The sequence below is a fragment of the Gopherus evgoodei genome, chromosome 1 (assembly GCF_007399415.2).
Source record: "Gopherus evgoodei ecotype Sinaloan lineage chromosome 1, rGopEvg1_v1.p, whole genome shotgun sequence".
NCBI classification, from domain to species: domain Eukaryota; kingdom Metazoa; phylum Chordata; order Testudines; family Testudinidae; genus Gopherus; species Gopherus evgoodei.
The window spans coordinates 202,122,393-202,135,480 of record NC_044322.1 but is presented as its reverse complement, the minus strand read 5'-3'; the positions used below and the strand labels follow the sequence as shown (position 1 = coordinate 202,135,480).

Genomic DNA, 13,088 nt, shown 5'->3' with positions numbered 1-13,088 from the left:
TAGTGTGGTCTGGGTTATTCACCATCTCTGAGTTGGGACCAACAGCCTACACTGATTGCAGTCCTCTCCCTAGTCTCTGAATGTCTGGGCTGGTCTACACTAGGGGAGGGGATCGATCTAAGATGCAACTTCAGCTACGTGAATAACGTAGCTGAAGTCGAAGTATCTTAGATCGAATTACCTACCGTCCTCACGGCGTGGGATCGACGTCCGCGGCTCCCCCGTCGACTCCGCTACCACCGCTTGCTCCGGTGGAGTTCCGGAGTCGACAGGAGCACTTTCGGGGATCGATATATCGTGTCTAAATGTGACGCAATATATCGATCCCCGAGGAATCGATCGCTACCTGCCGATACGGCAGGTAGTGAAGACGTAGCCTCTCAGATGGTCAGCCTTTTTGCTGACAAATCCTAGCCAAGCTCTCTCAGCTCACCCAATACCGTGTCCTTTTTCTAGCATATTTAAGGGGTTAGGTCTCCTTTGACCTCAGGCTTAGTTTTAGGAAGAGAATAGCATCCTACCCTGGATGGAGCCAGCTAGGTAACTTCTCCCCACAAATGATGGCCCAGGAATTATTCTCTTAATTCTTTAGAAGCAGCCTCTTGGATCCACTGTCTTATCTTTACCATTCCTGGGTTCTAGAACACTGTTTTTATGATTTAACTCTACGCACTCAGGCAGGCAGCAATACAAAAAATGACCAAGGAAACTGAGTCATAAGAAATATTACAAACATGGTTCCAAGTTTTTCACAAAGGACCTGACTTTGGGGTTGCTTCTGACACTGGTGTAAATCTGGAATAACTCCACTGAAGTAAACAGGTACTCTAGATTCAGGCTGCTGTAACTCAGATCAAAATCTGGCCCTTTTATGTTCAACGTTCATTGCAATGTCAGGGAGACAAATATTTGTATGTGTACTGAGATACAGTTACAACTTATAAAAGTGGGTAACATACAGTAGTAGTGAGGGAATTATGATTCCACAGCTTTTCTGACAGAGAGAGTACAAATGAGGGCACTGTTAACTTGCAGCAAACTGCATGATAAACAAGACGAGATAGCCTACACTGTGGAAAGGAAGAATATTTGCAAATTTTTAAAGGCAACTTCAGTACTAAATGCAAAACATAGGCCCTCAGGCTGAAAGGGGTCTCTTCTGCTCTTTTAGAGCCTGCCCCAACCCCCACGAAGTCAACAGGAGCGTTACCACTGGCTTCAGGAGGAACTGGGTCAAAGCCTTTCAAAGCTGACTATTTTTCATGGCATACATTTCAGCACAATGACAGACAAATAGCGGATGCTGACTTGCATTCTGTTAAGTCGCTTACTAAGTGAAAAATAACGTATTCTTTTTACAGAGCTTTCTATTGATTTAACAGCTGGGCTGAGAAAACACAAGCTGTCCATGGCTCATTTGTGTACATTGGTTCCAAGCCATCTTAGCTGCTGCAGGAATACCACATCACATTGATTGTGCTGTGCTCAGGTAAACATTTAGACTGGCAGGAATTCCTTACAAGTTACCTAGATGGAAGAAGTGAAATCATGTGTGAACGCTGTTCTGTTCCATGGCATGTGTAGCTAGGACAGCACAACCACTCCTGTCATAAACTAGTATGTTACCTTACTTCAGAAAAATGTTCTGATTAGAGCATGCTATGCATAAAGGGCTTACTTGAAATTGACTCGCTCACTCTTGGGTCCGCTGGGGAGAAAAACAAACACTTAATCAGACTTTGTAAAATAACCTCTCCTGATATTGCTACAGAAGCACATTGGAAAGTGGTTTTCTATGGCTGACATAAACAATAATCTGTAAAATAGCAACAATTTTGGGAAGTTGAGTTCACTACATTTTTGTGAAAGTTAAAGAAATAAACGGCTCACGTAACTACACCTCTACCTTGATATAATGCTGTCCTCGGGAGCCAAAAAATCTTACTGTGTTATAGGTGAAACTGAGCTATATCGAACTTGCTTTGATCTGCCGGAGTGCACAGCCCTGCCCCCCCCCGGGGGCACTGCTTTACCGCGTTATATCCAAATTCGTGTTATATCGGGTCGCGTTATATCAGGGTAGAGGTGTATTTCAAATTACTGCACCACTGAGATTTTAAAAATGTTATTAATGGGTCACTATCAGTAAAATTTGGATTTGTTAAAAAAAAAAAAAGTTACAAAGCTTATCATCAATAAACATATTTCCATGGCATTTTAAAAATTTCATTGTAGACCATTTATTATTATTTTAAAGAATTCCTCTGTAGTGCCTGCTGCCCAAATGCTGCAGCTTTACATTAGTGGATGAGAATGAGAAATGGAGACATGTGGAAAGTGATTAGGAAAAAGTGAAACCGACCAGTTTATTTTCATTGTCCACACTGAGTGAAGGAAAAAAATAAACATCAAAAATCATGAAATTGCATTAAAATATAAATGGTTCTTTCAAGTTTAATAATCTAAGATACATTAGTAACATAAGAGGGTATCAATTTTTCTTATAATATGTGGGACATATTCTGAATTCCTTACTCATTTTCCATTTACCTGTTACTCAGTCAAAACACCCATTAATTTCAGTGAGAAAGCACTGAAGGATTTGACTTAAAATGTTAAACCTGATAGTGTCCCTTTAAAGAGGCATGGTACACAGTAAGTGCCTACTAGTTCAGAGTACTATCAACAACAGGCAGCTGACTCTAAATACAAGAATAGCTCCTGCTTCTATTGCAGTCAATGGCTATTTTGTAACTGGCTTCTAGAGAAGCTGGATCTTGGATGGATAGTGCAATGCTGTACTGACTGATTTTTTTTGCTCCCCACAGCCAAATCAGGTGGGAATTTGCTTATTGTACCATTTTAAACACATGACAAAGCTGCTAATAGCACTCTAAGTTGCAGATGCATTAGATAGATACATATTTTTGAGGGCCCTATGCCAATCTGCTAAATGAGTAATCCTTAATTTTAAAGAATATATTTCCTGTGCTCACACTGACCCCATTCCACTAAGCGTCAATCCAGTGAGTAAAATACTGGATTAGGACCCAGGACATCTAGATTCTATTCTCAGATCTGCCAGTGACCTGCTGGATGATTTTGGGCAAGTCACTTAATCTCTCTATGCTTCTGTTTCTCTTCCAGCAACAAGTGTGTCTTGTTTATGTAGACTGTAACCTCATCAGCGCAGTGACTCACTCTCTCTCTATAGAGATCTATCTATTTACACACACATACAGTACCTACCATGAAGGGACTCTGATCTCAGTTAAGCCTGGAGGCATTATTGTGATATAAACAACAGTAATAAAATTAAAACAATCCTATATTGCAGACAGTGAGAAAAGCATGGGCAACAAAGCAAAATTGCAAAAGTGTGCCGTGTGTGTAAATCTGTTATGTATCACTGTGCACAAAGGCCTGTCTGTTTGCAGAGCTATCTGATAGAGGGATACAAACACAAACATGGATTTACTATAATAAAGCTTTGGATTTAAGATGCCACACTACCCATTACAAAAAAATCCCTGGATTCAGCGTAACCCTTTGTACACCTTCCATAGTTAAATCACAGCTCTGTCTTGTGTCCATAAAGGAGTATGGGAATTTGTCATTTACATATGGAGAGACAGAGGCACAGAGTAAGGTAAAGTGAAATGCCCAGGGCTGCCCAGCAGGTCAGTGGCAGAGTGGGAAGGAAATCCAGGTTTCCTGAGTCTTGAGTCCAGTGCTATACAGGCTACACTGCATCCATAATCATTAATTTAAGGGTCAAGTTAGCTCGTCTTTTTGGCTGAACGCATTGTCATGGTTTTCACTGTTAAACTGATACATCTATTGAAACTCTTACCTGATTCAGTAGAAAATGGGACTTTAGGGGTGCTTGGACCTTCACCGAGAGGGTTTCTGGCTTTCACCTGGAAGTCATAACTGGAGAATAAAATTAGAAACAAACACACACTGTATTCTTGATTGTCATGGACAAGCAAACCACCCATGCAGACACCCTCTCTGATGCTACTGGCTTCCTGGACAAGCATAAAGTATCAAGTTTCTTACTCTGAAAACATTTAGACATTCTGCTCCTAAGAATGTAAGACCCCTCTGTCTATGCATAGCAACCCTACATGCAAGTCCTGACTGTTTGTTTTAATGCTCCAGTGGTACCTTATCCTGTTTTTAATGCTGGCGGGGGAGCAGTTTAAGTGATAGGCTCTGCTGCTGCAAGTAATGTATGTCTGTTCAGCCAACCGAAAGATCCAACTGGCTGAATGCACCTCAGTGCGATATATAGTCCTTTAATAACAACAATGCACCTCACTTAGGGATGTCTCTTTCTTATCCTTCTCCACAGCAATATTTTATGGCGTAGTCGTAAACATCAATATTTCCTGAACTCTCCTCCCCCCACACACCCTCCCACCTGAGTGGGGTTGCTACTTCTGAGATGCAAAAAAACAGGACATGTGGGATGATCCTGAGCCCATAACACTGGACAGCTGACAGCACGTACTGAGCTCTGTTACCGATTTCCTAGGACAGCTACCTTAAAAAAGGGACAATCCTGGGGGAACCTGGACAAGTGGCAACGCTAGTTGGGACCAAGACAGAATGCAGGAAAAATAAAACAAAGTAGAAAAGCAAGAATAATCCCAGTCACACTGTGCTGTTGAGGTTCCTCCTCCAGCTTTGTTGCCTGGGCGGCTTTGCAGAAAGCAAAGACCTGCTCCCATCCCCACAATTCAAATCCAAGAGGCTGAACAATTGCTGCCAGTTCCCTATTGTTACCACCTGGGGAGAGCCCTGCTTCTCATTCCAATTCTCCTTAATGGTGCTCAGGGTCCCTGCCATTTGTGGCTTTCCTATTCTGCTGCTGTGCTGCAAGGAGAGGTGGCCAAAGCATTCCCATTTCCTTTCAGCAGTAAGGCCTGTGGCTGCTACCTAGTGCCAAGTGGCTCCTGTACACCCCATATATGGCTGAGCCAAACGTGGCCACTCCACTCAATCCTGTTTCCCAAATCCCCTCCTCTCCTACATTGATGTCTTTTCACGTGTGATGCACCCATGCTAATGGATGCACTCTGACGTACTTGAACTAGCAACATGGGTAAGAATATCAATGTCAGTGCACAATGTGTTTTTTCCCCCACCAGCCACACAGCCAAGCACCGACCTAAAAGCCACTCAGAATCGGCCTATTATAAGATACCATCACCTGCCTATATTAACAACTAAGCACAACCATAATGTACTCCACACTCCTATGGTGATCTGCCTGCCTCGAAGCAATGGAAAATTGCATGCTTTGCAGATACTGCTGTACAAAGGCTCCCACTCATGTTCTTCTCCCTTCTTTCCGTTCCAGTTTCAGGTTATGTATCACTGTCAGCTTGAACTGACCACTGTCAGCTTGTGCCTGTCATGCAAATGTGAAAGCTACCTCACTCACTGAGGCCTCTGAAATTGTTTTTCTTTTTTTTTTGGTTTGTTTTTTTAAATGATTGTAAGGAATGTAGTTGAAAAAAAGAGAAGATACAGAGATAATTTCCCCAAAGTCTCTAACATTCAAAATCCTTTGTGGTTCACTTTCCAGCAGCAGTTTTCCAGGAGCTCTAGGTGGTGTGGGGAGTGTACAGAAAAACAGTAATTTATTCTTTTCCTCGTTATGATTATTTGTATTACAGTAGCGCCTAGAGGACTTATTCTGGGGTCACAGCAAGAAACAGCCCCTGGTTTGGAGGCTGTGAGAAACCCTAACATAAATAAGTAGTAAGCAACTGAGTACATTTTAAATTAGTAATTAACGCAAAACAATGGACATTTTCAAAACAATGAACAGGCATTTAGGTTATTTTCTATTTTGAATGTTATATTGGACAATTAAATATTCCTGTTGATTCACAAAGAATCCCTTATTAATTGAAGGGGTTGGTTAGTGAATTTATCACAGTGCTATGAAATGGAGCTGCAAGAGACTGCTTTCCAAGCAGCAAATTTCCAAGAGCTCAAATGATCAGAAGAGACAAGATTTAAAAACCATACCACTATTCTCATGCGCTGGTTGCCAACACTTCATTTAAAAGTTCCCCACAAAGAGGCTGAATAGTTTAATACAAACTGTGGAATTTCCAACTGTTTCTTAGTCTCTGAAGACCTGAGCAGCATGTTTATGGCCAAATACCAAGGGACACTCTCCCACAGCTACTTGGTAGGATAATTTTTATTTCAACCAAGTTTCATGCATAAAACTAACAATTGTCTCAATTTTTGTAAATCTTCACACAGAACAGAAATACCTGCAAGTGTTCTCATATAGGAAAATATTTTATAAATGAGGAGTCTACATTTATAAGCGTAACCATGGGTTCATTATTTTTATTCTAAAAGCCTATCTACTCTAATTTAGATATTTATTCCATGCTCACCGCTGTATACAAGCTGCTTTAAGGTCACTTTAAATAAGCCATATGATGTTTAAATGCAGAAAATCTACCTTTGTCTGGGCCATGTGGGAGGCTCCCTCTGGAGTTGTTTGTACATGACCATGGCTAGGAGAAGGGTTGGAGGAAAAGTGTAGAACAGATATGTATCCCATTTGAGGAGAAAAGCATTGCTGAGAGATCAGGATCCTGGTCCCACTCTGGAGCAGTGCTGAGGGATTGGGATCCCAGTCCCGCACTGGAGCAGAAGTATGGGCATCTGGCATTTCAGTTTGTTGCAAAGAGGTTTACATGCAACAGCACAAGGTGGTGATTTGGGGATTTTGTTGCCTACTTAACAAGCTGCATGATAGAAGAACCGTTTAGATATGCTGAAACCTCGTCTATACACACACACGTGTACTGGGCCAAACTGGTGCAAACACTGATGTGGAACCTTATTATCTTTTAAGAGTTGCTTAAACCAGTGATTCCCCAACTTTTTGGGCTCAGGACCCATCTGTAAATGTTTATGGCTTGTCACAGCCCAGTAAATAGTTTGGGGGTGGAGCTCCTGGGGTGGTTTCGATCGGATCCTGCCCCCTGGTGGAGGGGGTTGGGTCCTGCCCGGCACTCACCCCACAGTGGTGGCTCCTGCAGTTCCTGTGCCGTGGGGCTAGCTGGGCTTGGCTCTCAGTTCTGAGCATTGCAACCTCTGGGCCTGCAGCGCTGCTCAAGTTTAGCCCCCTTCCCCTGACTGGATCAAATTTGTGTGAGTGGAGTTGTGACCTGGTTCATGGGGTCGCAGTGCCGCTCACTCATATTTGGCCTACCTGGGCTCCCATCATCATGACAGCTGGGTCCTCAGCGGTTGCAGTGCCTGGAGCAGGGAGGCGAGCCCAGCCAGCCCCATGGGACTGGAACTACAGGAGCTGCCACATGACCCTTTGAAACATTCTGGTGACCCAATTTTTGGTCCCAACTCAGAGGTTGAGAAACCCTGGCTTAAACTGAAGTAAGAATGTCCACATAGCCTTTTGCACCTGTGTAAAACAATACCTGAAGTAAATTGGTACAATTCTGCATGTAGCCAAATCCCTTTGATTTATTCTTTTTAGATGAAAGGAAATGGCTACGTTGTGAGAGAATTAAGTGGACAAAGTACAGAATGGTTTAGTAATGTGCATCATCAATCTAAGTTTATAACTTAAAAGCTGCAAAAGTCTTTCCCCTTGATTCACAGTGCAGCAACGTGGTAATATTTGAAACCTGTCCATGTGTTTCATGAAAGGTTAGATATAAATTAAATACACCATTTTATATCTATTTTATTATTTGATGGGTCTAGTCCATGAAAATTCCCCATTAGAGCCAAGCCTCATATTTTTCACTATTATGTGAAAGTTATACAATACATCATGGTTTGCTATTTAAGCCAACGGCGCTGATCTATATTTTAGAAGATACTGCAGCATTAATGGAATTATCAGCCACACTGATCCCAAGTACACCAAAACATTCTAGGTGGCCAATTTTAGTTTATGAAATTTAGGTGATAAATATTTTATTTTATACATATTTGATTTGTGGTACACTTTTTTTTTAAACACATATTGCCGACTTTGAGCAGACAAGATAAAATCATTTATATTTCAAATGGCAATGGAGCACTAGACAATTTTTTGACTAACAACTAATGCAGAAGCAGAAGTTTAATAAGAAGTTTAATTAACATAAATTAATTAATTGGATTACAGTCCCTCCTAGTGCCCCCATATGTCCGAGGCACTGTAGAAACAGATATAAGCTCATAGCTATAAGGTTTAGCAGGACAGAATGCTCTGCTTCCCTCACAGGAGAAAGTATAGCTTAGTTAATATAGTGTGTCATGCTGCATTATTTGGAGTTTGTGTTCTGATTTTCTGAAGGACAATCGTTTGTTACTGTAACTGTAGTTATGAATGGGCACATGAATTGCACAAGTTATAACCCACAGAAAGTTAGTCACCATGAATGAACATATAGTGGACTCTGGTTGGGCTGGGAGCTGAGGAGCTCAATAAATAGAGCTAAGGAGATCTATCTAGAATGCCTGATCCAGAAATTCCAAGCTCTGCACAGAGCTGACTCTGTGGAGTGGGACTAGGTTGGACAGGACAGCAATTGAGTAAGTGGAGAGGTCTTTCTGACCAGCTGCAGGATGGAGCAGAACTTGATGGTGTAGGCTTTGTTGAACTAAAGCAGACAGGAGAGCTGCCCCAACACCCAGTTGACTACCAATGAGTCTATCTGGATTCACAAGTGAGGGTTTAGATGGGTACGGATTGTTTTGTGAATAAGAGTTATGGGTGTCACCCAGCCAGGTAATTAATACCTAGGACTTTGGGGTTGGCCATACACCTGAAACACTGGGTTTTGTCATTTTTGATTTTTTGTAGGTGAATATATGGTTATTGTGACCCAACAGTTACTACTGCGAATGACACCTGGCAGAATGGTTACACACATAGGAAGGGACCATCCCTGCCCTGAAGCACTCAGTTTGAATAGTAGGACCCATCAATTCTACAAGTTCCATAAATAACTAGGACAGAAGCTGAAGACTAAACATTTTAGAGGAAATCCAAATGTCTGTTTCCCAGGTCTTGTGACAGGCATTTGAAAAAAAAAAAAGGAAAGAATCATCTCTGCCTTCTCCTTCAGCTGGCTTCCAGCCAGGAAACACTACCAGTGGCAGCAGCACAAGGAGCAGCAGGCACCTTTGGGGCACAGGATAGTAACTATCTGACTGACAGCATATCGCACACTAGTAGGGAGAGGGAAAATGTTTGGCCAAGAATAAACGGTGGGAGAGAGGCATCAAATTATACTGTACTCTGAAGAGTTCATATAGCGTTTTCATAAATGGCAGCATCACCATATGTCAGTTTTTAAGGCTGCAGGTAAAAGATCTCAAAAGTGACTACTCTGTGTATGTAAATAAAATGGATGTAAAAATGATCAAGTGCTCTCTGCTACTTTATTGATTTCTACGCAAGCCACAGGACAAAAAATGCCAAAGGCATTAAGAGACTATGTAGGCCAGAGTTTAGCAAGATAAATAGGAAACCTATATAATGATTATCCCATACCTACATTTTAGCCAGTTTTGATGTTCATAAGGAGCTGTAGTCTATATTCCATCTCATATATACTGCCAAAAACTCCTCAACAGCAGTATAAACAGCAGCTTAAAGCAACCTTTGACTCCAGCCTCTGTCAGAATGTCATTCCATAGGCTCTGGAAAGAATAGGCCTCAGAAATCCATCCAAACCACAGAGGACAATAAAAGTACTTGTGCAGATTACATTTCTATTTATTTAATTACTGTACAGGCTATTTTTTCCATAGAAAATTGCTATCCCATATGAAACTTTGGCAAGCAAAGGAAATTCTATCATTTTCCAAATCATGCAAAAGGAGAAAAATGTAAGATCATAGAACTGAAAAGGTGAAATTAAACAGAGTTTTTCAGTGTAGTATTATCAATTGTGCTGCCACCCTACCAGTGGCGGATTAGCTACCAGACCAGCGGGGACCCGGCCCCACTCCCCCACGGCAGCAGCTCTGGGCAGGCGGGGGAAGCCCCAGCACCCCATAGCAGGAGAGCCAGGGGGGACGGCAGGTGGAAGGGGAGTGGAGGGGCTCCCACTTACTCTGGCCTAGGGCTCCACAAAACTGTAATCCGCCTCTGCATCTTACAATTTTCAAGCAGAAAAGGAGTCCTATGAAGTCCTCTTATCATCTGTGCTATGTGCCTTCAGTCTTTCACTTACAAGTATGCACACTTAATATGCAAATTAGATTGTCAGCAGAACTAAAATAATATACACGGCCACTGCCTGCTCCCCACCTAGACCCACTGAGGCACAAGATCCTTACGTGCCACTCTTCCTCAGACAAAAACTTCTTAATACAGATCCGTACCAATAGGCTGGAGGGGTAACAGCCTAATTTAACTGCTACCTGAATTTCTCCTGAACCATTTGGCACATCTCTGATTCTAATCTGACAGCAATGCAATCGTAACATTTTACTTTAACTTTTGCAAACTATATAACTTTGTATGTATAACTTTAACTTCTGCAAAGCTATATACTTTCTTACTGTTGCAAAGTTTCCTGGCCACTTATTGTGTGCTCTGTGAACGTATTTTATTTCCATGTATGGTTATGCAAGTTAAGATAACAATATGGGTATTCAAATCTCATTCTTCAGAGATTAAATATAATCACCTGAGGCAAATGAGAGTAATTGTCCTTCCCAATGACAACATGGCTTAACTGGATAAGCATATTAATGGTGTTGGTGGGTTTATCTTCCTTTTAGGTGCTGGCTACTGCTAAGGGGAAAAGACTAGATGGACCAAAGAGCTAATTTGGCATTAAAAAAAATCCCATATTTCATTGCAGCTGTACTATAGTACATGGGGCAGCAGAGCATATGGTGTACACAAAGCTTCTTCGGTAGCAAACAAAAAGATCTCACAAGAGGTTAAAATAACTACAACATATTTCAAGTACATTAGACATAAGAGGCCGGAAGGGCCTCTATGGGCTGGTAGAGGATGATTTATAGACAGAAGAGGTTGACAGTTCTGAAAATAAATCCTTTGCCTCAGAGTTCACAAAGAAAGACTAGGGGGAGGTAGATGGGGGAAAACAGACTTTTCCTCTGCCCAGAGGAGGAAGGAATACTACTAACGGAAATCAGGATGTCACCACAATAGATGAGTGAAAAATTAGACTGAAGACTAACAAAATCCTAGGGCAGATATGAACCACGTAGAATTTTAAAGGAAATAGTAGAAAAGAGAAGACAACCATTAGCAGATAAATACTAAACTTCTTTGGAAGCAATGGACTGGAGACTAACTAATACAACATCTGTAATTAATATGTGGGCTATAAAAGATCCAGGAAAAGAAAAAAGCAGCAAGACTGACTTTAGCTATGGGAAAGTTGTTGCTGACGAACAACACTACCACTGTAAAGCAAACACAATGGAGGAAAAGACAACTCATAATAAGGACATTTCAATTTTCGAGCTTCCAAAGGTTTATTAAAACAATGAAAGTGAGGAAAAATACTAAAAATTGTGAAAAAACCTTGACTGCATTCTTTTAATTTAATTGTCCTAGAAAGAACAAATTCACTAAGATGAGATCATGCCAGACAGGACTATTAAGAAGCCACTGACATATTTTAGTCAATTTAATGATGGTTTGTGACATAGCATCCTACAAAAGACTAAAAGCCTGGCTTTCAGAAGAGCTGAGCACCCAAGATTCTAATGGGAACAACTCTGAAAAATCAGGCTCCAAATTACAAGTTGAACTGTGGGAACCAATTCTCACTAGTAGGAAAGACTGGCTGGAAATCACATTTCAACTGCTTTAATCAAAACAACCATTTTTGTGGTTTTGCTTCAAATACTTCAGTTGTTTTCCAAAAGGAACAAAATGTTGACTTTTCAGGTAACAGCAAGAGCTGTTTTTGCTATAAAAAAAAAGGCAACATTTCCATCTGGTGGCAAATGAGTACATTAATGCTTTTGCTCATAGTGGTATTTTTCTCTGCTCAGAAGCGTTGAAAACTGTGACATGAGCACGTGTGTAAAATTAATTGCTCAGAGAAGCCACCACAAAAAATTTTAGCTTTCACTTGTGAAAAAGGGCAAAGTGAAGATTTATAAGATATAACTATCCACCAGCCTAATCAGCATAGTAGTTATGGGGACTTAAATCCTGAGAATTTTGCCTGAGTAAGAAAGGAGTAGAAACTGAGTAAGACATCAGGATCTGGCCCAGAATGAGCTCAAGTGGTTGAATGAATGAGTTCAGATATTAAAATACAGAGGCTTTTATGAGCAAAAGCACATTGGGATGGAAAAGGTTAGAGAAGAACTTCAGTGTGTGCGCAGAGGAGGGCTTTATGGAATATGACCTGAATCTGAAACATTCATGGCTGGAAACTCAACAGGTGATTTTCTAGATGCGTATCTCAGAAAAAGATAGATTAAGATGAGTATGAAAAGAGAGTGGCTATGAAATGAGAGGGGGACAGAGAGTCATTAAAAAAGATGAGTGCAATACAAAGTGCAGAATAATTCATAAGCACGTTTATGTAACTATTACATAGACTACTCTACTAGGAGCACATGGGCAGAAAAGAAACTGATGCTATGAGAGAAAGTCTTCTGGGAAGCCCCAATCTATAAAATGGGTAGATTTACCTAACTCACCGGGGAGACTTAATTGTTTCTTAGGTGCTTTGAAATCTGTAGATGAATACAGCTCTGGAAAGGCAAAGCATTTATAAGAATAAGCAGAATATTAGATCCGTAGTCAACATGTATTGTTTTAAATGAGGGGGTCATGCACTTAGCTAATTACTCCTTAGTGCTAACAACATGTAGTAGTTTTGAGAAATCACAACCCACCAAACACTACACATTATGATTTGTACTTTCAGGTTATTTGCACTTTTACCAGTCTTCTAAGATATGTTATTTTTCCCTTATGCTGAAATTCTCCAAACATTATTTTTGACTGTTCTCCAGGTACAGAGGCCAAGGCACTAGTCATCTAGGGAAATGTTTTTTATGACCAGTGACAAGTGCCAATT

The 13,088-nt window shown here is 41.0% G+C and overlaps 1 protein-coding gene across 26 annotated transcripts in view; it reads right to left on the bottom strand.

Annotated features, from left to right (window-relative positions):
• Positions 1-13,088, bottom strand: part of ABI3BP (ABI family member 3 binding protein) — a 319,764-nt gene that overhangs the window by 13,150 nt on the left and 293,526 nt on the right. For all 26 annotated transcript variants that reach the window (XM_030582778.1, XM_030582662.1, XM_030582833.1 and 23 more), the window contains 2 exons: positions 3,854-3,933; positions 1,679-1,708 (listed from right to left, as the gene is read on the bottom strand). In XM_030582778.1, coding sequence (XP_030438638.1) covers positions 1,679-1,708; positions 3,854-3,933 — 110 coding nt within the window. The remainder of the gene's footprint in view (positions 1-1,678; positions 1,709-3,853; positions 3,934-13,088) is intronic.